The sequence below is a fragment of the Hemiscyllium ocellatum genome, chromosome 11 (assembly GCF_020745735.1).
Source record: "Hemiscyllium ocellatum isolate sHemOce1 chromosome 11, sHemOce1.pat.X.cur, whole genome shotgun sequence".
Classification (NCBI taxonomy): domain Eukaryota; kingdom Metazoa; phylum Chordata; class Chondrichthyes; order Orectolobiformes; family Hemiscylliidae; genus Hemiscyllium; species Hemiscyllium ocellatum.
Genome location: NC_083411.1, coordinates 32,779,998 through 32,804,555, shown reverse-complemented (window position 1 = coordinate 32,804,555; position 24,558 = coordinate 32,779,998). Strand labels below are relative to the sequence as shown.

At 42.1% G+C, this 24,558-nt stretch overlaps 1 protein-coding gene across 3 annotated transcripts in view; it reads left to right on the top strand.

Moving 5' to 3' along the window:
• Positions 1-24,558, top strand: part of tenm1 (teneurin transmembrane protein 1) — an 833,960-nt gene that overhangs the window by 538,124 nt on the left and 271,278 nt on the right. For 2 of the 3 annotated variants that reach the window (XM_060832118.1, XM_060832117.1), the window contains 2 exons: positions 7,120-7,358; positions 24,378-24,533. In XM_060832118.1, the coding sequence (XP_060688101.1) occupies positions 7,120-7,358; positions 24,378-24,533 (395 nt within the window). Of the gene's footprint in view, positions 1-7,119; positions 7,359-24,377; positions 24,543-24,558 lie in introns of all 3 variants that reach the window. The other variant, XM_060832119.1, reaches the window with a different exon arrangement.

The window sequence follows — 24,558 nt, the reverse complement described above, 5'->3', positions numbered from 1 at the left end:
AGGTGCTGTGAGGCAGCAGTGCTAACCACTGTGCCACCGTGCCGCCCTCTTCCTGGCTCTGAGTTGGCAGTGGCAGCAAGGACGCGACTCCTCTGAGTGATCAGTGTGAGACTCACAGGCTGGCTGAGCATTCCACGCACCCTTTTTGAGATGGGACTTGAAGAAGATCTGGACGAATTTCTTTCTTTTTGAGTCTGTTTCTTTTATTTTTTCCTGTAGTGTTTTAATTCTACTTTTGTAACCAAGATGGCGTCAGAGAATGGCGACTTCTAATTTCTGTCACTGAGCTGCACGGGAACAGACTTTAGTACAGGATGGGGTTTAGTTGAATCTTTGCTGATGACATCTTGCATCGAATTTGCCCCAGTATTGAATTTGGACAGAAGCGAGCCTTGTATGCTGAACTCCAATATCCCTGTCATTTCATCATTTCATTGAGTCCAACTGACTGCATTGTAGGTGACTCTTGAGTTGCTGAATATTTTTCAGAAGATGGCAAAGCTGAGAATTCCTCCAGGATGACAGCACAGAACTAGTCTTATTGCCACACACACTTATTCCTTCCTGTGATGGACTTAACTATCTCCTGAGGCATGAATTATATTTTATATGTACGAGTCTTGTACTCTGAATTCATTGGCATTGTTGCTCAGTGCAGACCTGAATTGGCTCACTCACCAGCAGATTTGGACTCTTTCACTGGTGCAGGCACTTGTTTGCACTCACCTGTGCATTTTACTTAACTTGGCATTACCTTATTTATATTGTTACAGATACATGTTGCGGTGCTTGTGTAATAATTCTCTATTTTGTATGAAACTTTTTCTTATTTGAAACAAACAAAACTTCCTTTAAGTACATTATGCATGCCCTTAAATTGCTGCAAACAAGTTCTCAGGAAGGCAGTTTATGAAAGAGACAAATATCTGATTGGAAACACAGTCTGTGAAATCACTAACATTGTGTCACTCCCCTCAGATTACATTCAAACAAAATGTTCTCTCCCAATGTCCTTCCACATTCTCTATCTGGCTACAGTTTGATGATAAATCAACATTACAGTGTGACTAGCATTAGTAAAGTTTCATACACAATTTTTGCTTTTCTGTTCAAATCCTTTACCAAGCATTTTTATGGGCAGAGATTTCGATATGGTTAAATCTGATATTTGCCACACTCTTGAATAATACTCAATTTATTGTTAACAATTTGTAACATAGAGGTGAATTGAATGAAAGAAGGAATTCTATAGGCACATTTTATTTAAACTTACCAATCTTCATTCAACTCAAAAACAAATTTTACATTGATTCCCTTTTTTCTGACATATGAATAGCCACAGATAAAGAACAAAGGAAGCTATCTTGCAGTTCTGTAAAATGACATTTAGGTGAGGAAGAAAGTGCTGAGAAATGGGACATATTTAATATTTGGCATGCAAGCCTGATTGAGAACAAGCAGCAAATTGTTCTCACCTTGCCAGTTTGAAGCTCAGGAGATTTTACCACCTGGGCCACGTCATTATGCCCCTGTCTGTTGCATGCTCTGCATCCAAACTAGTGGCCAGTGGCCAATGTTTCCTGTAAGCTGTGAGGTGGCATACTAATCTGCTGCTTTAAATTATCATGTGTGCATGGCTGGGCAAAAAATAAATTGAAGTGCATAGAAATAAATCACCTGTGCACTCAAAAGGCGCCAGACTCAAGGAATTAAATCCTTCTGCATAAAGGCTGGGTGTTCTGGTCTCCAACCGGCAGCGTGGGTTTGAATCTCACTTCTGACATGTACCTTTGGGTGGCATGGTGGCTCAGTGGTTAGCACTGCTGCCTCACAGCGCCAGGGACCTGTGTTCAATTCCCGCCTCAGGCAACTGTCTGTGTGGAGTTTGCACATTCTCACCGTGTCAGCATGAGTTTCCTCTGGGTGCTCTGGTTTCCTCCTACAGTCCGAAGATGGGCAGGTTAGGTGAATTAGCTATGCTAAATTATCTGTAGTCTTAGGTGGATTAATCAGGGGTAAATGTAAGGGAATGTGTCTGGGTGGGTTGCTCTTCGGAGGATCGGTGTGGACTTGTTGGGCCAAAGAGCCTGTTTCCACACTGTAGGGAATCTAATCTAAATAAAGTTAGTGAGTATAGTCAATAGATGTGAAGCTGGAGGAGCACTGCAGATCAGACAACGTCTGATGGGCTGGAAAATCAGTGTTGTGGCCAAAATCTTTGTCAGGACTGAAGAGGGGAAGAAAATGAAACTAAAAGCTTATATACATGTCTACTGTCTCTACGTCTTCTGTCTCTCTACATTCTTCAAATTAGATTGACTTATGGAAAACTGCTTTCCCCATTTGCTAAATGGGGAATAAGCAGATGGCTCATAATTCCATCTTCAAATCCCTATCTGTAAAGAAGGAGCAAGCAGATTTCCAGCAGGAATGTTTAGCATGTGACACTCAGGAGGGAAATGGGACATTGTCAAGTGAGTGTCCTGAGAAATTTACCTACAATAAGTTGCACAAGACAGCAATGGGTTAATGTAGAGATAACTTGTCTTTTTAGTGATATTAGTTGAGGGATAACATCAGAAAATCTCTTCCTCCTCATACCAAACTATAGGAACACTTATATTCACCAAACCGGGTAGGCAGGGCCTTGCATTATCTGAAAGATAGAACCTCAAATAGTGCAGTACTCACTCAGTGCAGTTCTGCAGTGCTAGACTTTATTTAGTCTTCAAACATACAGTTCTCCCTTCCTTGGAGGTCGAAAGGAAAGTGGTAATAAGGGCAAGTAACCAATCAAGTTGTCCCCAAAGATATATTCATGTCCCTCTGTCCCTCATGCTGCCCCAGTAATTAACTTTTGGTTAGGAAAGTCCATGTCAACTTTCTTGACCTGTCTAATTAAACTCCTGATGTGATCAAATCAATGACCGCTAAAGGGCCTCAAACCGCCACCAGCTCAATTTTATGTCTTCCTCACTCACAAAAATAGTTGGTTTCGCAAGGAGCTCAGTCTGTTGGTTTAGAGAGGCTGCATTTGGCCCAATATGGACAGAGGGAAGGGAGACCGTGGGATGGCTGCCTGGAAACCAGACCTCTGCTTTTGCTTCTAAACGGTCTTTTGTGTGACCTTTTAAGACAAATACACTCACCTGCACACCGTTTCAGCTTCTTTAAGCTTCATTGCTTGGGCCACTAGCAATGCTGTCCTTTTCCTTGCAGCCACTGGCCTCTAACTGACCAGCAGCCTCAGATGGAGCAGGACTTCAGCAGTCAGGTTCCTAATTGAATGAGAAGATCCTTGGTCAGCAATTGATGGATCTCATTGGTGTTGATCCATTGAGTTTTAACACTGGTGTGGGGAGGGACAAGAACCCAATCACTCCTGGTTACCCATTCCCAGATTAGACAGCACTAAGTCCCAGCCCAAATGAATGGTGTGGGATTTGAACCCACAGCCTTCTGATTCAGAGGGAGAGTGACACCTGAAATATCGCAGAAAACATGAAGCATAAAAGCTGCAAATGGGCTACCTCACATATTGTATTTTCCTTTTTCCAGCTTTAAAATATATGATTTGACAAATGAGACTGGTGCAAAGCAGCACTTTCAGGTGTTTTAACAAAGATTGTATAGATCCACTTGGGGATTTCAATTTGAGAAAGAGGCTGTAATACCAAAGCCTTGATTCATATATTTGTAAATACGTTTATTTTAAAGTTTGATCTAAATATGTTCAGAGTGATCTAGAAACTCTGTTACTAAATAACCTCAGAGGGTTCAGCGTGAAGAAGTGCTCACAACTTGCGACAATTAATTTGAAGAAAAATCAATGACCATGACAAGTCTTGACAGTATTCTAATCCAACCTGAAAGGAATGTCCACTAAACTCAATCTACTGACATTTAGAGCCAAATTGTTCTCTAAATACAACAAGGAGACAATGCCAAGGCTGTTGACATCTATTTATAATCAGACAATTGCCTGTTACACTTGCATTCTCTTAAAATTATTTTGTTGAAAATTACTATTAATCAGCAAAAGAATTGTGCAAATCTGTTTTCATACATGGGAATAAACTATAAATATAAGTTATAAGTGTTAATTTTATTTCAAAGTGGCCAGTTCACTTTCCTCCAGTCATCATAACATCTCATGACGATACGTTAGATTCGAATGTCAGGTTAGGTCTGGGGTATTCACTGCCTCTGCTGCCAGTTGGATAACAGTGTACCGCATATATTAAGAAAATATAAAATTGGAAGATAAATAAAGGAATGTGTTTTAATGAATTTATTAAATTTCATCTTTTTGAATGATAAGTACTTTTGTCCAAGGCTTTGGCTGAGACTGATGATGGTGCACTCCGAGTATCCAAGTCAGAGGATTTCGGGTTTTAATGTTGAAGTGCTGTCTCTCCAATGAAATGTTAAGTTGAAACCCATTGCTCAGGTTAGGAAGGCCAGATATTTGGCCAGTCTTGAGTTTAGCTGTAATGAACACTGCCCATTATTGAATGGTTTCACAATCTAGATGTTGACCCAAAGTCAACTTAGTTTAGTCTAGGGACAACAGTAAAGCCCTGTGCTCATTTCTTTCCTCATCTGCAACATATTCAGTGTGACAAGGGACATTGTCACATAAAAATCTATCTGTTTTTACTTCCCCGCTCCCCATCAAACAATTAAGCCAGCAATTAGTGCACATCCCTAACTGCCCTGGACAAGTGGTGGTGAGCTACCTCCCTGAAGCACTGCAGTCCTTGGGATACACAGAGAGCCCCTGGTAAGAAAGGAGTTGCAAGATTTTGATCCCCAACTGTGAAGGAACAGCGATTTAGTTCCTAGTCAGGATGATGTATGCGTTTTAGGGAAATTTGGAGGTCGTAGCATTTCCATGCATCTGTTACCCTTACGCTACTTAGCATAGAGATTATGGGTTGGAAATATGCAAAGGAGATTTGGTGAGTTCAGCAGTGTATCTTGTCACTGTGTGCCTGAGGTGAATGGAAAGACTGCTGAAGGTGGTGGATTAAATGCCAAATCAAATAGATTTTCAAGAGAAAGGGATGGTGGCTCAGTGGTTAGCACTGCTGCCTCACTGTACCAGGGACCTGGTTCAATTCCAGCCTCAGATGACTGTGTGGAGTTTGGACATTCTGTCCCTATCTGCATTGGTTTCCTCCCACAGGCAAAAGATGTGCAGGTTAGGTGGATTGGCCATGGGAAATGCAGAGTTATAGGGATGTGGTGGGATTGGTTGGGATGCTCTTCAGAGGGGTGGTTTGGATTCAATGGGGTGGTCTGCACGCGAAGGACCAAGTGGTCTATTTCCTCACTTTTGGGATTCTATGAAAGTGGATTGTGAATTCACATATTTTCCATCTCATTCTCAGCATTCCCTTCTCCCTGAAAAAATGCAACTTGGTTAATCATGCAAGTCCTCATTGTCAACTTTCCAGCAGGTCTGTGATGTTAGGAAAGCTAACAGATTATAGAGTCATAGAGATATACAGCATGGAAATAGACCCTTCGGTCCAACCAGGCCATGCCGACCAGATATCCCAACCCAATCTAGTCCCACCTGCCAGCACCCGGCCCATATCTCTCCAAACCCTTCCTATTCATATACCCATCCAAATGCCTCTTAAATGTTGTAAATGTACCAGCCTCCACCACTTACTCTGACAGCTCATTCCATACACGTACCACCCTCTGCATGAAAATGTTGCTCCTGAGGTCTCTTTTATATCTTTCCCCTCTCACCCTAAACCTATGCCCTCTAGTTCTGGACTCCCCGGCTCAAGGGAAAAGTCTTTACCTATTTACCCTATCCATGCCCCTCATAATTTTGTAAACCTCTATAAGGTCACCCCTCAGTCTCCGACGCTGCAGGGAAAACAGCCCCAGCCTGTTCAGCCTCTACTTTGAATAAATATGTTCCAACAAATTCGCACCATTCACACCACACAAATGCCAGGCAATGATCATCTCCAATAAGAGACAATCTAATCAGTCATTCCCTTGACATTCCATTGTGTTACCATCCCTCAAACTACCATTAATCAAAACTCAATTGGATTCCCATGTTAATATATTGACTCCAACAGGAGGTCGGGGCGAGGAATACTGTAGCAAGCAACTTTTTTCCTGACTCTCCAAAGCCTGTCCACCATCTACAAGGCACAATTCAGGAGGGTGATGAAATATTCCCCACTTGCCTGATGACTGCTGCTCCAACCACACTCAAGAAGCTCAGGACAAAGCATTGGCACTACATCCACAAGCATCTTCTCCCTTCACCACCAATTCTCAGTCACAGCAGTGGGTACTATCAACATATTGCACTGCAGAAATTCATCAAAGATCCTTAAATCAGTACCTTCTAAACCCATGCCCATGCCCACCAGATACATGGAAACATCAGCAAGTTCCACTCCAAGCCACTCATCCTCCTGACTTGGAAATATATCACTGTTCCCTCAATGTCACTGGGTCACATTCCTGGAATTCCCTCCTTAAGGCTATTGTGAATCTAACTATAACACATAGACTATAGCATTTCAGAAAGGCAGCTCACTGCCATCATCTCAATGTCAACTAGGAACAGGCAATAAATGCTGGCCAGTCAGCAATGGCCACATCTTATGAGTGAATAAGTAATCAAAAAATTAAACCAGGAATGTTGTAGTGAAATCATACATTTTAAATTCATGAAACATGAATTTTAAATAGACCTGAAAGTCTTTGTTACTTACGCAGTGATAAATATTCCAATCATTAAGCAGTGATGTAACAGTGATTTTCAAATTGTGGTGGAATACTGTCACAGAAGTGGTCTCTCAGAGGGACATATTTTTAATGGAAGCAACTATTCTTATTTATCCTTGACTTCCTAATATTCAGAAAAATGGTTAGGTGTTTCCAATATTATTGGTTGAAAATGTGAAAGATTCTCTTTAAATGCAATGTTATTTTCAGAGGGTTCAACGACTATTTTTTCACATTGTAATCAAATGTTTATATTGTTTAAATGTATGAGGCACGGAGGCAAAACAGTAACAATCTCAGTATATATCTTTCTTTCAATCCTATTTCATCTGTTTCTCTCTTTTCCTGTAGGCATTTCCTATTTAAACCAGGATCTGGTACATCCAGTCTCTATGGTACTACCAATCCAAGCTATCCTTTGACTTCAAATACTGTTTACTCTCCACCTCCAAGACCCCTTCCCAGAAGTACCTTTTCCAGACCTGCCTTCACTTTCAACAAACCTTACAAGTGCTGCAATTGGAAGTGCACAGCACTGAGTGCGACAGCCATTACTGTAACTCTAGCTCTCCTCCTGGCTTACGTCATTGGTAAGTCTCTTCTTTAAATCAACCTGTTACTTTCCAATTTATCTTTCATTAATTTTCCTGAACAGCAAACTACATTGTATCATACTCATAAAATTAGATTATTTCAGTTTGTATGAGCAAAGGTTAATTGCTTTTCTAATTGCACGAGTTTGCTTAAAATTTTAAGGTGTCAGGTGGTGCATTCCAATTCATTGATTCTCCCTTTCATTTTTATCCTATAATTGTTTCATCAAATGCTTTTAGCACCGTATTCAAATATCAGTAGACAATGGAAAACATTTTTCATGATATCTACCCAGTTTGCAGGAGGAACGATGTAAAACAAATGGCTAAAGTCGCTAAAACAATTTGATGCTGTTTGAGATTCTTTTATGTGGATGGGGTTTCTCTTTGTGACTTCTTGTTTTGATCATGAACCATTTGTGGCTTGGACAGACTTCTACCTGTTACCAGGAAAGATCTTAGTCAGCCAACAACCCCATAGTCTCTTTCCCTTTTACAAAATATTGTAGGATAAGAACTGCAATATAGGGTGATTTTCATCAATACATGTGCAAATCTTTGGTATATTTACTTAGTCCTATTATCTCCCACCGATTGCATATTTGATAAATTAAAAATAAATTCTTCATCCCTCATTGACTAAGTGGAGAACTCACACAGCAAAATAAATAAAGTAACTTTGTGAAGAGCTATTAAGAATTCATAAATTATAGATGCACAATTTATTTGTAAATAGCATTTGATAACAACTACAAAATATTCTTATTGAATGAACTTTCATTCCAATGTTGGAATCCTAAATGCTTTTTTAAAGAGTGCAGTGATTTATATTACTGTATTTAGGGTGAAGAGACAATAATGGACCTAAGCTGAGAGTATCGCGCAGCAATTAGTAAAGCCATCTCAAAACATCTCAGTATAGATCAGTACTCAAATATGAATTCAATTAGTGGGATTTTTCTTGTCTCTGAAACTGGATGCTGTCTAAGTTGTGATGTCAGTTTACTGTAAATATTTGGCTTTTTTTTAATATAGGCTTTTGTTCATAGTTCCTTTGGTCTAACTAATTGAATTATACATTCAAATCAAAGAGAGATTAGCTTTGCTAATGATTTTTATCATGGTTCTTCTGGCGCCATCTAATTTGCTTGGCAGGTGATCTGTTTTTTTCTTTAAGCAGAAAAAATAGTGCTTTTAATCATCTGAGCTAGCTAATCAACAACAAAACAAAACTCTTATTCTCTTTAGTTAAACAATACTTCTATGCCCTTTGATATTCATTGGGATACATTTATTGATTGTATGTCTGACCCAAATTGAATTGAAATTGAAAAACAGAATTCAAAGCTGAATGAAATGTGTTGGATGCTAATGGCCAATCATTTTAAAACATCATTTGTTTTCAGGGCTATTCCAGTTGGTTTCTGAAATATTAAAGTGATTTGATAACAATAATATTTTCTGAAAAACTCTCATCAAACATCAAAATTGGTCTCAGCTCCAAGCTCTTAGGTTTTATTCATGCTGTACTGTAATTTACTCTGACAGTGCACTACAGTTACTGCACTTCTGCATGAGCACGCTCAGTTCCTTAATTCACCATTTGAAATGACTAATATTTTATTTGCATTTTCTTTCTTTGCTGCTTCCCAGGCCTCTCCTAAAGGCACTCACTGATGGTGGAGAGAGTTCCATTGGTGCCAAAAGCCCTCGAGTACTTTGCCCATGTGTCCATTCTTAAACATTGTAATCACGAGAAATGCTGGAAGCACTCAGCAGCTTTATTCTAAATTTATAAACTGAGGCAGAGATGCGATTATTCAATGGAGTTTACTCCAATCTCACAAGACATTTCCAAGAAGGATCGATGACTTTTATTTTATGAATGAATAAATAAGAAAGAAAGGCCAGCATTTATTACCCATCTGTGATTGCCATTGGAAAGGTGTTGGATCAGTTTCTTGAAATACTGCATTACATATAGTGAAGATACATCCACAGTGTGCTGAGGGAGGGTGTTCTGTCATTTTGGCTCAGTCAGTGAAGCAACGACAATATGGTTTCAAGGCAGGATCATCTATAAATTGAAAATAAGTTGCAGGTGGTGGAAGCCTGTTGCCCTTGTCCTCTGTAATGGTAAAACTTGAAGATTTGGAAAATGCTGTCAAAAAAACTTTGGCAAGTTGCTGCAGTACATCTTGTGAATGGTACACATTGCTACCATTATGTACAAAGTGCACTGACAACGAAGGAAGTGAATGTCTAAAGTGATGGATAGAGTCCAATCACGCATCCTGCTTCAGCCTGCAAACTAACAAGCTAAATGTTTTTGAAATTGCACTTAACAAGTTGAGTGGAGTTATTTTTCACACTCCTGACTTATTTTTCATATAAATGGGGAAAGGTTTTGAGCAGCAGGAAGTGAGTTATTGGCTGGAGAGTATCCAAACTCATGTAGCCTCATGGTTTATGTGAAGGACACAACTGGGTTTCTCTTCTGAAAACAGTGTTTTGATCTGTCCAAACTGATACATCCCTTGATAAATAAGCTCATCCAGCAAAATCCAAGCAAATAATCATGTTAAAATTGTCGACTTGCTTTACTAGACATGCTGTGTTCTTATCCATGGTTTCACAATTTTAACTTAATTTACTGTTGGTGGCTCAGTCAAGTGACATGGTCCTTCCATATAAATGCAGATGTGCGTGTAATTACATAATGCTCCCCCACTCCCTGAGAGTGCTTCCCACCAGGCCCAACAGAGAAAGTTTAACCCTCTCCTCTCCCCAATACCCCCTCTCTCTGACTTTCTCCATTTATTCCTACTCAGCTGAGGCACTGGATACTCAGAGCCAGCTTGGTACACTTTGGTGTGCACTTCATTCTGACCCTCACCACCAATCCACACAGCTTGCCAACTGGTTCGAGTTAAAATTAGAACTCTTGTCTATCACATGATACATTTTGTTACGAAGAATGGGGAATGATAATACAAAATAAATGACATTATTTCAATGAGCCAACACACACTACAGCACAGAGAAACTACACAGAGCAGAGGAAAATCACCTATACCATGTATTCAAAAAGAATGGGTACCCAATGAATACAGTCCATCAATTTCTCAGCAACAAACCCAAACAAACAGACAAAACATGTCCAGAAACCCTAGCCACGCTCTCCTACATCAAAGACATCTTGGAAATGACTGCCAGACTACTCAGACCCCTTGGCATCATGGTAGCCCACAAACCCACCAACACACTAAAACAGCAGCTAATGAACTTGAAAGACTCTATACAGACAATGAATAAAACTAATGTCATTTACAAAATATGATGCAAAGACTGTAACAAACACTACTTTGGACAATCAGGCAGAAAACTAGCCACCAGGATACATGAACACCAACTAGCCACAAAAAGACATGACCGTCTCTCACGAGTATCCTCACATACACATGAGGAAGGACACCACTTCGACTGGGACAATACATCCATCCCAGGACAAGCCAAACAAAGACGTGCACAAGAATTCCTAGAAGCATAACATTCCAACCGGAACTCAATCAACAAACACATCGAGTTAGATCCCATCTACCACCCCCTGAGAAAAGGAACAGGAAGTGACTTCACTACAGGAAATAACATCACCATAGGAAATGATATCACCAACCCAAAGAAACCCAAACATATAAATAGAAAGCAGGAATTTTCAGCAATGCTTTGCATGAGGTCCACTGACGATGTTACCTAGTAAGGTAATGAAATGTCTGGAATTTGTATCATTGATAGTCACAGGTCAGGTGCCGGAAGACTGGAGGTTGGCAAATGTGGTGCCACTGTTTAAGAAGGGCTGTAAAGACAAGTCAGGGAACTATAGACTGGTGAGCCTGACTTCGGTGGTGGACAAGTTGTTGGAGGGAATCCTGAGGGACAGGATATACATGTATTTGGAAAGGCAAGGACTGATTCGGGATAGTCAACATGGCTTTGTGCATGGGAAATCATTTCTCACAAACTTGATGGAGTTGTTTGAAGAAGGAACAAAGAAGATTGATGAGGGAAGAGCAGTAGATGTGATCTATATGGACTTCAGTAAGGCGTTTGACAAGGTTCCCCATTGGAGACTGATTAGCAAGGTTAGATCTCATGGAATACAGGGAGAACTGGCCATTTGGATACAGAACTGGCTCCAAGGTAGAAGACAGAGGGTGGTGGTGGAGGGTTGTTTTTCAGTCTGGAGGCCTGTGACTAGCAGAGTGCCACAGGGATCGGTGCTGGGCCCTCTATTTTTTGTCATTTTCATAAATTATTTGGATGCGAGCATAAGAGGTACAGTTAGTAAGTTTGCAGATGACGCAAAATTGGAAGTGTAGTGGACAGCAAAGAGGGTGACCTCAGATTACAACAGGATCTGGACCAGATGGGCCAATGGGCTGAGAAGTGGCAGATGGAGTTTAATTCAGATAAATGCGAGGTGCTGCATTTTGGGAAAGCAAATCTTAGCAGGACTTATACACTTAATGGTAAGTTCCTAGGGAGTGTTGCTGAACAAAGAGATCTTGGAGTGCAGATTCATGGCTCTTTGAAAGTGGAGTTGCAGGTAGATAGAATAGTGAAGAAGGCGTTTGGTATGCTTTCCTTTATTGGTCAGAGTATTGAGTACAGGAGTTGGGAGGTCATATTGCGGCTGTACAGGACATTGGTTAGGCCACTGTTGGGATATTGCGTGCAATTCTGATCTCCTTCCTATCGGAAGGATGTTGTGAAACTTGAAAGGGTCCAAAAAAGATTTACAAGGATGTTGCCAGGTTTGAAGAATCTGAGCTACAGGCTGAACAGGCTAGAGCTGTTTTCCCTGGAGCGTCGGAGGCTGAGAGGTGACCTTATAGAGGTTTACAAAATTATGAGGGACATGGATAGGATAAATAGACAAAGTCTTTCCCTGGGGTCGGGGATAGGTTTAGGATGAGAGGGGAAAGATATAAAAGAGACCTCAGGGGCATAGGTTTAGGGTGAGAGGGGAAAGATATAAAAGAGACCTCAGGGGCAACTTTTTCATGCAGGTGGTACGTGTATGGAATGAGCTGCGAGAGGATGTGGTGGAGGCTGGTACAATTGCAACATTTAAGAGGCATTTGGATGGGTATATGAATAGGAAGGGTTTGGAGGGATATGGGCCAGGTTCTGGCAAGTGGGACTAGATTGAGTTGGAATATCTGGTCGGCATGGACGGGTTGGACCGAAGGGTCTATTTCCATGCTGTACATCTCTATGACTCTATAACCTTTCAGCTCAACGAGCAAACCTACATCCAAAACCTCAACCTGAGCTACAAAACTTCTCAAAACTCACTAATAAATGACATAATTCTGAAGTGGGTTCAGATGTGAAATGATCGGTTGGAACATGTGTATAAGAATCTATCCTGGAAGGCAAGCTAAAAAATTAGTTTAAAAGGCAGATGTGATCTCATGCTTCATCTGGATCACTTCTTGGAATGTCAGTTTGAAACAATTTTTACAGCAACAGTTTGCTGAATATTGGCAGTTTACATCCAGGTTTTTCAATTAATTTTGTTGATCTCATGGAATGTGAAATTAGTACCATCTTTTCAGAAGTAAGTGATGTAGCTTAACTCTGATAAATGATGCTTCAGTGTGATGGACAGCCAATGCAGTACCTTTGAAGTGGTCACTGTTGTAATATGGGGAATGATGACAAGTAATTTGCACACAACAAGGTCTGAAAAAAATAGCATGATTGTCAAATATTCTTATAGTCTATTGATGGATAGCGATTGACAAAGGCACCACAACAGAATCCCCAACTATTCTTCAAAATAACATCCAATCCCACAAACAATCCCCAAGTATTCTTCGAAGTACTATCCTATCCCACCTAAGAGGGCCATGGATTTCCATTCAATATTTACCATATGGAGAATGGTGATGAAACATAGATGATATGATACCAAATGGGTGCAGGAATAAATGGACCTGATAGTAAAAATGTCACCATAATCTTAACAGAACATAAACAAGTCTCTTATTAGAGAGAGATGACTGATTGTGGTTTAACCTGAGGATCACCACACCACAAGCAAGGGAGAGAGTTGAGAAGAAGAGGCCTTCATGGTAACTTCAGCTAGTCCAGGGTTTGAAGCCATACTGTTGGCATTGCTCTGCTTCAGAAATCAGCTGTCCAGCTACCTGAGCTAACTGACCCAATGACCTCTTATATATGTAGAAATAATGTAAACAAGAGGGACAAACTGAAAAAAAAAAGTTTTAAAAGGCATGTGAGATTTTGGGGCTTAAAATAGAGGTAAATAATGCAAAAATAAAATTTTCTTTTATTTATGACTAGTTTGACCACAGAGGAAATTTGATGGAGATTCTCAAAATTATGCGGGGTTTTGTGCATAATTGTTTTCTGTGGTTCGTTATCGAATGACTACTGAACACCCAACCACAATAGATTGACTGACTGGTTCCCCATTATCTGGTCTGCTTTTTATTTCCTCAGAGAACTCCAGCATAAGGGGTGCATAAGGACTGCAAATCCATAGTGAAGATAAAGTGCTGGGGGCTGGGAGAGTGGAAGTTGCTGAAGAGATGGAGGGCGTGGTTGGTGTCACGAATGTAGGTGGGAAGTGCCTAAACTAAGGGAGAGAGGATGCAGTCGAGATAGGATGTGATGAGTTCGGTATGGCAGGAGCATGTCAAGACGATGTGTTGGCCAGGGTGGTTGGGCTTATAGATCTTGGGGAACAGGTAGAATTGGGCAGTAGGAGGCTGGGGAACTATGTGTTTGGCAGCAACGGAGAGGAGATCACCAGATGCAATGAGGGTACAGACAGTGCAGGTGATTTTGGCCTGATGGGTCATGGTGGGGTTGTCGGCAAGGCAGAAAGGTCCGTTCTCCAGACTACCACCGCTCCACCTTTGTCTGTGGGTTTGAATGTGAACCAGGAGTTGTTGCAGGATGACTGGAGTGCTGTATGTTCGGAGGGGTGAAGTTGGAGTGGGGGAGGGGAGTGGAGATATTGAGGTGGCCAATGTCATGTTGGCAGTCGGCAATGAAGAGATCTACTGCGGGTACAAGGGGAACGTACTCATCCGCAACCCCTGTCTCCACTCCAGCCTTCTCCTGCAACGCTGCCTGGATTCTGCCAACAACAACATTCAGAACGGCCTTGACTTCACTCCAGCTTCTGCCTCCAACTCTGGTTCCTACCACTCTGCAAGCAAGTCTTGGACTACATTTCCCAGGCTCACCCCTGGGTCCTACTGCCGACCTGCAGCCAGCCAGCACACCAGCTCTCCTTCCTCACCCATCCATCCCCACAATGCACCCTACCCCTCCGCCTGTCCCTCTTCACCTCAACTCCCTGCACCCCTTTCCACACCCCCACCCCAATCCCAGCCCAACCCCTCCTCTCCCACACCCACCACCCCTCACCACACCACATCGAACCATTACCTATCACATGTCATCATCCTTTCCTCCTCCCCCTTCCATCAGCCACTTTGGGACATCCCAAAATCCAACCCCGAGCCTTGCCACATATTCACAATGCTCCCCAACCTCAAACTCTCTGAGGCTGAAAGATCTGTCCTCAGGAAAGGGCTCACATTTGTACCCCTCTGCCCCCACGTCAACAAATTTCAGACTCACTAGGATATTGAGCTCTTCTTCTGCTGCCCCTGCCTCTGTGCCTTTTTCTTTCACAAAATCTCCCAAACTCCCTCTGAGGACCCCTTCTTCTGCCTCCAATCTTCCTCCTCCACTTGGTCACCATCCTAGATCTCTTCATTGTAGACTGCTGACGTGACTTTGGCCACCTCAATTTCTCCACCCCCCCTCACCCACTCCAACCTCATTTCCTCTGAACATGTAGCACTCCATTTGCTCCACAACAACTCCCGGTTCATTATCAAACCCACAGACAAAGGCAGGGCGGTGGTGAACTGGAGAATGGACCTCTATATCACAGAGGCTGAATGCTAACTCTCTGACACCACATCCTACCTCCCCCTTATCCATGATCCCACTGTGACCGATCAGGCCAAAATCACCCGCACTGTCCATGTCACTGGAAGGACTGTTTGGGGCCCTGGATGGATGTGAGGTGTGGGTGTACCGGCAGGTTTTGCATCTTTTCTGGTGGTAGGGGAATGTACCTGGGGGTTCTGAGGGGTTGGTGGGGAGATGGCGCAAACTAAGAACTGTTGAAGGGAATTGACCTTGTGGAAGGCAGAGAGGGGTGGGAAGAGGAAGATGTTCTTCGTGGTGGAGTCCAGCTGAAGTTGGTAGAAGTGTTTAAGGATGATGCGTTGGATATGGAGACTGGTGGGGCGGTAGGTGAGGACAAGGGGGGCTCTGTCTTTATTGCATTGGAAGGGAGTTTTCAGTAGTGGAACAGGGAGTGGAGGTGATGCGGTGGAGGGCTGTCTGGATGACAGAGGGAGAAAAAACATGTTGTTTGAAATAGGTGGATATCTGGGATGCTCCAGATTGGAATGTCTCCTGGTCAGAGCAGATGCGGCAGAGGCAGAGGAATTGGGAGAATACGATGGGCGGGAGGAGGTGTCGTTCAGGTAGTTATGGGAGTCTGTGGGTTTGTAGTCAGCATCCGTCTGGAGACTGTCGCCGGAGATGGAGTGAGTAAGGTCCAGAAGAGGGAGGGAGATATCCGAGATGGATCAAGTGAATTTGACAGCAGAGTGCAAGTTGTGGTCAAGTCGATGAACTCTTCCCATTTCCAGTGCAAATTGGAGGAACAACACCTTATCTCCCCCCGGGCAGTCTATACCCCAGAAGTCTCAACATTGAGTTCTCCAATTTCAAATAACCTCCCTTCCTATCCCTGACTTCCTTCCCAGCCCCAACCTCTCCCTGCCACAGATGGTGTCTCTGGCTTCTATAGCTGTGGAAAGTGTGTGCACATTCAGCTTCTAAAGGAGAACTAGATGACCTCAGGCTCATCCAAGAGAATGAGAATTTTCTGTACAAGACCTAGAGCAAGATCATTACACCGAGCATACCAGAAGAGAGAAGGGAGATGACAATGACAAAGGAAGAGATGATTCAAGTACAACAGACCCCAGGGGAAGTACCTCTTGTGAACAGGTCAAATCTCTTTGAAAATGTCCAGACAGATGATATTGCCAGTCTGAGAGGTGGACAAGTCTGCCATCGGAAATTGGCATGGAGGCAGAGTCAAGGAATAAGACATCATGCAGAGCCGTGATAATAGGGGACTCAATAGTGCGAGAGACTGAAAGGGGCTTCTGCAGAAACAGGCTGGATTTGAGGATGATGGGTTGCCTTCTTGGTGCCAGGATCCAGAACGTCACTGACAGAGTGCAGGGAATCCTCAAGGGCAAAGGTAAAGAGCCAGAGGTGGTGGTGCATGTCGGCACAAACGACATCGGGAAGAAGAGGAGGGACCTTCTTCAGTGGCACTTCAGAGAACTCGAAAGAAGGCCGAAAAGCAGTACTTCCAGGGTGGTTATCTCCGGTTTGCTTCCAGTTCTTCAAGCTGGAGAGGGCATTAATAGGGAGATAATGGACTTGAATGTGTGGCTGAGGAACAGGTGCAGGAAGCAAGAATTTAAATTCTTGGATCACTGGGGTATGTTTTGCGGTAAGGATAAATTATACAAGAGGGATGAGTTGCACCTTAATAGGTGGGGGACCAGCATTCTGGCAAGCAGGTTTGCACCGCAACACAAGTATGTTTAAACTAAGTAGTGGGGGGCAGGGGACAAACTGGAAATTTAAGAAGGAAGTTAAAGGGAAAGGGAGAATAAGAGAAGTTAAGGAAGACAACAGAATCAATGGAGCAGAAAACTCAAGAAGGGATCATACAGTATGGTCAAGTGAAATAAGGGATTAATAGGAAGGGTGAGGGGAGTAACAAGTTAAGAATATTATATATGAAAGTACAAAACATATGAAATAAGGTGGATGAGCTTGAGGCTCAGCTGAAAATTGGCAGGTACGATTGTGGTGATAACTGTCGTGGCCTCAAGTGAACAGGGCCTGGGAAATGAATATTCAAAGCTATATGTACGATCAAAAGGACAGACTGATGGGCAGAGGGAGTAGGGTGGCCTTGTTGGTGAGGAATGATATTCAGTCCCTTGTGATGGGGTCATAGAATCGGGAGACGTAGAGTCAGTATGGATAGAGCTGAGAAATTCTAATGGTAGAAAGACTGTAATCTACAAGCCCCCAAACTGGATGTAGGGAGTAAGTTGAATAAGGAATTGAAATTGGCCTGTCTCAAAAGTATTACTACAATTGTTATGGGGAATTCCAACATGCAGGTAGACTGGAAGAATCGGGATGGTACTGGACTCGAAGAAAGGGTTTTGTGGAGTGCCTCCGAGATGGATTCTTAGAACAGCTTAAACTGGAGCCTACCAGGGAGAAAGCAATTCTGAATGTTGAAAAGATTGGAGCAACTGGGCTTGTATACATTTGAGTTTAAAAGGATGAGAAGAGATCTGATTGAGACATATAAAATTATTAATGAATTTGACACTCTGGAGGCAGGTTTCCCTGATGGGTGAGTCCAGAAACAGAGGACACAGAATAAGAGGTAGGCTATTTAGAACACAGTTGAGGAGAAACTTCTTCACCCAGAGAGTGGTGGACATATAGAATGCCCTGCCCTGGAAGGCAGTAGAGGCCAAGTCTCTGGATATCTTCAAGAAAGAGATGGATATAGCTCTTAAAGATAGTGGAATCAAGGGTTATGGTGATAAGGCAGGAACAGGATACTGATTGAGGATGATCAGCCATGATCACAACGAATAGTGGTGCTGAGTCGAAGGACCGAATGGCCTGCTCCTGCATCTATTGCCTATTGTCTAACCTATTTCTTTATTTGTTGCTAAACTTATTCCACATCATGACCTATCACACTTCTATCAATACTCCCACCACACACTTTTATTAACCAAGCTACCTCATCTCTCTTTTCTTCTTTTCTGTTCTTCTTGAGTATGAACTGCCTTGAATACTGAATTTGCAGTCTTAGTCTCTCGGCAACCAAATCTCCCTGACAGCTATTAAATCACATTCATTTATATTTCTTTGTGCTGTCAATTCCTCTATCTTGTTACAGACAACAGACAAAGAGCCTTAATCTTTGACTTTGTACTGTTTTCACTTACTCTGGTTCAACTTTCTGCTGCACTCATCAGCTTGTATTTTCTGTCCCTTTCTATTATACTTTTATTATTATTCATCTCTTCATTAAGCTGTACCTCTGCACTCTTTATGATTTTATAAACTTCCCTTCAATTGAAACCTCACCTCTCACTCATTAGTTTCAAGCTCCATCGACAATCCTAGTTATACAGTTCACCAGAACACTGAACCCAGTCTGGTTCAAATAAAGTTCAACCCAATGAAACAGATCTCTTTTTACCCAGTACTGGCACCAAAGGCCCATGAATCCGGACCTATTTCTCCCACACCAGTTTTGAAGCTACACGGTCAGCTCTTCAATCTTATTTACCCCATGCTAATTTCCATGTGGCTGGGATAGTCATTCAGAGATTATTATTTTTGTTCTGCTTTTTGTAAATTTAGTCTCAAGCTGTTCATAATCCCTCAAGTAAACCTCTTTCCTAATTATACCAATTTCATTGGTATCTACATAGATCACAACTGAATCCCCCCTCTACCACACCAAGGTCTCCTCCAACGTCGAAGAAATGTGCTAAACCTTATCAACAAGTGGGCAACACAGCCTTCACAATTGCCTGTCTTTGTTGCAGAGAACAATATCTATTCATCTATCTATGCAACCCCTTATACTACTACTTTTCTTTTTTTTAACCCTCACTTGCATTGTACTCTGTACCATGGTGCTTTGGTCAGTTTGCTAATCCTCAGTGCAGTCTCCACCCACCCCCCCCCCCTCCACAATGTCCAAAACGTCATATCTAGTGGTCAAGGACACTGGCCGAATCATCTCCAAGACTAAATTCTATATTTCTATATGTACTTTCCTTGCAAACATTCTTTCTTATCCTTGACCATGGACCAAATTTGATGTAACAGATCAAAGGGCTGTGAGTGCCTCCTGAAACAAAGTCTCACAATACAATTTTATTCTCCAGTTTTTCAATGACTCTGATCCTTCAAGCAGCAGCATATGTAGTCACTGTTGATGGTACGGATGTTCAGTGTTTCCTGTATACTATAGCTGCAACACATCCCCAACAAAACGACGTGTTCTATTTAATTAATTAACTTGGATGTTAAATATGTATCGGTGAATTTCTTAACCCTGTACTCTTCAGCTATAACGTTGGCCAATTGACTTAAATCAAGAGACAATCAAAAAGAACTGAAGAGGTGCCCACCAATCACCTGCCTATTTTCATGTGATGTCACACCTCCCTCACAGGACGGAAGAAGTTGAATGGTCCCTCTGTTGCCAGTTTTTACCTCCTGCCCTCATTGTTCTTCTCATGTAGATTGGTTTTTCTCTTGATGAAGCTGACCCATTTTCTCATGTTGTTTGAGAAATTGCTGACTCCACTTTCTCTTTTGCCCTGTCTGAAGGTACTGTTCCCTTTCTCGTGCACTTTTAATGAAGCTGCTGTCTCTTCCACTATTTCAGAAGAACAGGATTCTCCTCTTTATTGCCGAATCATTTTCACAGTGAATCTCACGGCTGCACAATCCTCCTAGTTTCATTCATCATGATGCTGGCTTGCTGCACACTGCTATGAGTCTGTTACACAGTGATTCTGACTGCCGCACATTGTTTTAGTTCTCTTTGTATATCTGCCAAACTGAAACAGCTGACATGGAGCCATTGGAGAGTTAAAAATTCAGAACTTACACCAACAATAGGCCTGTGACATGTTCAGAAACAGAATTAGGTTGAGAATAATGTGTGGGCTCAATATTGGCTGAGGGAAGGACAGGAGAAAGTGAGGTCTGCAGATGCTGGAGATCAGAGCTGAAAATGTGTTGCTGGAAAAATGTAGCAGGTCAGGCAGCATCCAAGGAGCAGGAGATTTGACATTTCGGGCATAAGCCCTTCTTCAGGAATGGATTCCTGAAGAAGGGCTTATTCCCGAAATGTCGAATCTCCTGTTCCTTGGATGCTGCCTGACCTGCTGCGCTTTTCCAGCAACACATTTTCAGCTGTGAGGGAAGGACAGTTCAAGGTTCCAGGTTTTAGATGCTGACTTGAATTGAATTTATTGTCACGTGTACCGAGGCACACAGACAGCTTTGTCTTGTGAGTAATACAGGTAGATCACAGAGTTAAGTAGCATAGATAAGTAAATAATAGGTAAATAGTGGCAAAAACAAAAACACAGGTATAGGTAAATTTAAGAGTTTGTGAGTCCATTCAGTATTCTAACAACAGTTAGGTAGAAACTGTTTTGAAACTGGCTGGTGCGTGTTTTCAGGCTACTGTACCTTCTCCTCGATGGTAGAGGTTATAGAAAAACATTGCCAGGGTGGGATGGATCTTTGAGAATGTTGGCAGCCTTTCCTTGACAGAGGCCCTGTGGATCTGTTGGTCCAACAGGCAAATTTGACTGGGTCAAGAGTAGTAGGAGGCTGGAGTTGATTAATGCCATGACCAACCTTTCAAAGCACTTCACAACCACCGAAGTTAGGGCCACTGGGCAGTAGTCATTGAGCCATGGTACATGAGCATTCTCAGGTACAGGGATGATATTGGCCCTCTTGAAACAGGCAGGGACAGTGGCCTGCTGCAGGGAGAGGTTAAAGATGTCCAAGAAGACCTTTGTCAGTTGATCTGCTCATGGTCTGAGTGCACGGCCTGGTACTCTGTCTGATCCAACATGATTCACACGAAGGAAAGCTGATTTGATCTCTGATGCAGTGACTGTTGGGTTATGTTCGTCAGGACTTGTCGGAATAGGTGTTACCGTCCTGCCGAAATTCTGCTCAAAGTGAGCATATAAGGCATTGAGACGATCTGGGAGGGATGTGACATCATCTGTTATCTTGTACTGTCTCTTTTTAGAACCCGTGATGTCATTCAGTCCTTGCCATAGTCGCCGGGTGTCTGTCTGGGTCTCTAGTTTGGATCAGTAATGGTCCTTGGCTGTCTTAATGCCTCTGCGAAGGTCATACTTGAATTCCTTATATTTGAGTGGGTCTCCTGATCTGAAGGCGTCACGGCGGGTTTTTAGCAGGTTCTGTATGTCCTGATTCATCCAGGGTTTCCTGTTGGGGAAAACCTAGATTGACTTCCTCAGTATGCAGTCCTCCACACATTTGCTGATGAAGTTCGTGACGGTAGTGGACTACACATCCAAGGTACCTGCGGACTGTTTGAACATGGTCCAATCAGCTGATTCCAGACAGCACTGGAGTTGATTCTCTGCCTTCTCCAACCAGCACTGAATCTGTATCCATGAGGGAGTCCCTTGCTTGAGCTTTTGCCTGTAAGCCAGGAGAAGAAACATGGCATTGTGGCCGGAGTTCCCAAAATGAGGGCGGGGGATGGAGCAGTAGGCATCTTTCACAGGGGTGCCGCAATGGTCTAAAATGTCCAGGCCCCTGGTAAGGCAGGTAATGTTCTGGTGGTACATGGGCAACACTTTCTTTAGATCGGCTTGATTGAAGTAGGCAGTTACCAGTGAACAGGGCCTCAGGAAGTTCCGTCATCAGAGTGTTAGTGGTGGAGTACAGCACATCCAGAGCTTCCTCAAATGTTTGCTTGTGGTGGTATATACACAGCAGTTAGTATAGCAGTGGTAAATTCCTGTGGTAGATAGAAGGGGCGGCATTTGATGGTGAGGAATTCAAGGTTTGGGGAGCAGTGGTTGCCCAGGGTTGCAATGTCAAGCATCACAAGTTGTTAATTAAAAAACAAACTCCCCCACCCTTTCTCTTACCCGAGGACTCTGTACCGTCCATATGATGGATAGAAAAGCCATCAGCCTGAAGTGCGCAGTCGGGAATGGATGGGTTGAGCCAGGTTTCTGGGAAACAGAGTGTGCAGCAGTCACGCAGTTCATGCTGGAAGCTGAGCCATGATCTGAGTTCGTCCATCTTGTTCTCCAGAGTGGATGCAGTTCTAGTTAAACTGTTTAAAAGATACCAGGATAAGTACATGAATAGGAAAGCTTTGGAGAGATATGGGCCAAATGCAGGCACACAGGACTAGTTTTAGTTTGGCAACATGGTCAGCATGGACTAGTTGAACCAAAGGTATATTTCCATGCTGTATGACTCTGAGTCTATAACTCTATAAACTCAGCTTCAGGTTTGCTAATGTTCAACCACTTCTCATGCTGCGTGAAAGCCATACCATACAGAAAAGCTTTGTTTCACAACTCGATACAAGTGGAGATGGATTTATAAAGTTATGAAGGGAAATAGGAAAGGAATTAAATTTATTTTCTACTTAAGCCTGGAACATAGACTTTCCTTGAAGCATTTGATTCTGAACACTATATGTTGTCATATTTTACAATACTTTGGAGCCTGCGTATTTATGTCTTTCAAGCCAATAACTACATTTTTTGGGAAGGTTGCAAACATTTTAAATCCAAAAGTGAAATTGGGATTGCCAATTGGGATTGATTAATATTTCCAATCTAGATTATATTTTAAAAACTTGTTTTTTGATATTTTTCTTATCTTTTCCTTTGAAATATTAGTAACATTATCTATGGGTTAGGATGCTGATATTGAGTACAAATGAGTGAGGTTTGGCATATTGGAATGCATGCTGTCATGAAGAATAAAATTATTCTAACCACGTAGCTGTCAAGTTACCGAACCATTTGTTGTTTGTGCATTGAATCATTTTGATCTCACTGGTATCATTGGTGCATATGATTTTTTTCCAGATTAATTTGTTCCTCTTGAATTAATTTAGCTTAATCTGTGATGTTTTATTATCTGAAATCCAGGCAGCAACAATAAAATAAACATGAATCTTCAGATGCCAACAAAATGAGACTTGAGATATTTTAAATCAATTACCTTCCTTTTCTTCTTGATATATGTTTTGTGGTGTCAAACAACCCTTTTTTTTAATTCTGCTTTTATTCTGTATGAAGTAACTCTCTTCTTAAGGTATTGGGCCTTGCTAAGGTGCAGTTCTAAGATGAGCATTTTCATACCTCACTCAAATAACCATCTCTATGTGATAAACTTAGCAATGTGCATTGTCCCAAGTGTTGGCATCACAAACAGCGAAGATCTTTTCCTTATACCACGATCATGCATGTGCTGTTTCAGTGGGATCAATGAATAATAATCAACAATAGCAATCCTGACTAATTTGTCTTTTTCAGGCCAAAAGTAGCCGATTGTGATCAGTTCGTTTAGCACTGTCCAGAAATTGAATTAAAGTCTACATGAGAAACTCATGCATCAGATAGTTACCCATTAAGCCATCAGGCAAGATTCGCAATTCATTCTTTACGCAGGCTTTCAGGCTGTCAGTCATATTGTAGGTTGAGTTGAAATAATGCATTTTATCCTTTATGCCAATTACTCTAAAAATGGTGGATGGCTAGATTTGAGAAAAACGACAATGACTATGTGAGAAAATAAGTTATTCACTTGCACCTCCATGTAAACAAGACCTGTGGTGCAGAGTTACAATGTAAAGTACCCCCTTTTGATAATTTATTTCATTTTGTGATTAGGGCAAATGACTTGTTGCAGCAAATGATTTATCCCATACACCTGCTTTGAAATTAGCATTTGCTCACCCTCTGGGACTTATTATTGTAAAATTGTGGTACTCAAGCAGCAAATTGCTCTTCACATAGTGAGTGTGGAAACGTATTTGATTTGTCACAGATGTTCCCACTGTGTCAAATCACTTGCCGTATTTATGAAACTGGAAAATAAGGCAGACAAAAGGGTGAAATTCCATTAAAAATGAGTCATAATTGTTTCACTTTGTTGAGTATATTTGAATTGACTGCAGAGATCTACATACATGAATAAAAATGCCTGTTGGTTTTACAGCAGTGCACCTGTTTGGCCTGACCTGGCAGCTGCAGCCAGTACATGGACAGCTCTACGAGAACGGGGGAAGCAAATCTTTCACTGGGCTGGAAAACCTGGATACTACTGCATCTCCCATGGGCGGAAAAGGTTCAGACAAAGATGACATGAAAGGAGGTCTTGGAGGTAGCTGTGCACCTAA